Genomic DNA, 1673 nt, shown 5'->3' with positions numbered 1-1673 from the left:
GACCCCAAGCCGAGGTCGTCGGTCACGTCACCGTCCACATTGCCACGCAAGAGCGCGATCGTGCGGTCGTAGCCGAGGATGCGCACGCGGTTCGCCTTGGGCCACACGAGCATGGAGTTGCCGGGCGACTCGATCTCGTCCGTGTCTTCTGCAACTTCGTTGATTGGCGTCTGGTGATAGACCTCTTGGACGATCACCGGGGTCGTGCATAGTGGATGAAACGTCTCGTACAGCGCAGGAATAGCTTCGTTCTTGTCGTCGTTGTTGCCCGCCCGCACAAGTGCAATGTCAAAGACGCCTGTCGCTAGTAGCCGGTCGACGGCCGCCTTGTCATGCCCCGTGAGCGAATCAAACGTCGGCGTCAAGCCGCGCGTATTGAGCCGGACCGTGACAGCAATGGCTTCAGAGCAATCGTAGCCACGAGCGGCCTCCTGGAGCTCTTGGATCGACGGCAGCGGTGGCGGTGCAAACTTGGGCTTGGGCCCGTAGCTGTAGTCCGAGTCGTAGTCGTCCAGGATGTACGCTGCGTGATACACGGCAAAAGACCGGTGCCCGGACGTGATGGGCGCCACCGTCACGTCACACGTGCTGTAGAACGAGAGAAAGCGTCCGTCGAGGGCCTCGAACGTCGTCGTCCGGTGGTCGTGTGAGATCGTGACGGCGCCACCGACGCAGTTGGAGGGAAAGAAGTAGACGGCCGTGGCAAAGGTATGGCGTGGTGGTCGGTCTGTTGGCTTCAACGCCGACGCGTCGCCGGTCAAGTCGATCGCAAAATGCGCCAGTGTCATGCTGAACTCCAACTTCTCATCGTCCTCGTCTTGCTCCGGGTCGAGTTGCTTGAGGATGGAGGACTCAAACATGAACGCATGCCTTGGTATCGCGTGGAAGCCGCGGAAGACGACGTCCTTGGCCGGGACGCGGCCAGCGTACGTGGTCGTCAGCGCCGCGAGGGTCTCCGTCGGTAGCGGCCACGAAGGTACGGCGATGCTACCGAGTGTCGCCGTTGGGTTGCGCTCGACTTTTGGCTGGTACAAGCAGCAGTGCGGCACCGCCACGTCACGTGCAAACGAGCGCAAATGATACGCGTCCTCGCCTTCGTCGTCACTCATCGAAAAAGCAAATGAGAGGAAAATATGAGTGCAAGTACCCAAACCATCACTCTCACACCGTCGCCCGACTCGCGACAGCTGTTGCAACCAAAAAAATACACTGGAAAATGCAACCATGGGCAATTCCACCCGCTTCTGAACTGCATACAGCGTATATTGGACTTGTTGGAGGCCGCGATCGTGCCTCTCTGCGTCGATCGAGCTGGTCCAAGGAATCGACGCTTCCACGCAGCGCTGTTTATCCCTTGGTGCACCTGCCCTCTCAAGTATCCTGTGTACTTGTTCCAGTAGAACTGCGTATGCCGTGAGCAATATCATGATGCCAGTGTACTGCCAGATGTCACAGAGCCGGTTTGTGTGCTTGCGTGTTGGTCTTTTGTTTACGTGTAGTCTGTTTATCAGGAGCTGCCACGTTTGTCTGGCGCTTGATGAAGTCGCCTTGGTGGTTCTTGGCTCAAAAGTTGCAAGTGACGATCGCTCTACAACCAGGCAGAGAGCTGTACACGCAGTTGAAAACCAAAACAGCTCGTCGCCATTGCAATACAGTAAGTGTAGTTAAGGTGT

The 1673-nt window shown here is 57.5% G+C and overlaps 1 protein-coding gene across 1 annotated transcript; it reads right to left on the bottom strand.

Moving 5' to 3' along the window:
- Nucleotides 1-22: 22 nt before the first annotated feature.
- SDRG_16118 (hypothetical protein) lies at nt 23-1109 on the bottom strand (the record flags this gene model as incomplete). The annotated part of the gene is made up of 2 exons (XM_008622315.1): nt 23-148; nt 183-1109. 2 exons carry the CDS (start codon nt 1107-1109, stop codon nt 23-25), a joined length of 1053 nt encoding a protein of 350 aa, XP_008620537.1.
- Between the last annotated feature and the right edge of the window lie 564 nt (nt 1110-1673).

The sequence above is a fragment of the Saprolegnia diclina genome (genome assembly GCF_000281045.1).
Source record: "Saprolegnia diclina VS20 unplaced genomic scaffold supercont1.113, whole genome shotgun sequence".
NCBI lineage: Eukaryota > Oomycota > Saprolegniomycetes > Saprolegniales > Saprolegniaceae > Saprolegnia > Saprolegnia diclina.
Note: the sequence above shows the minus strand (reverse complement) of the source record. Positions and strands in the feature narration are given on the sequence as shown.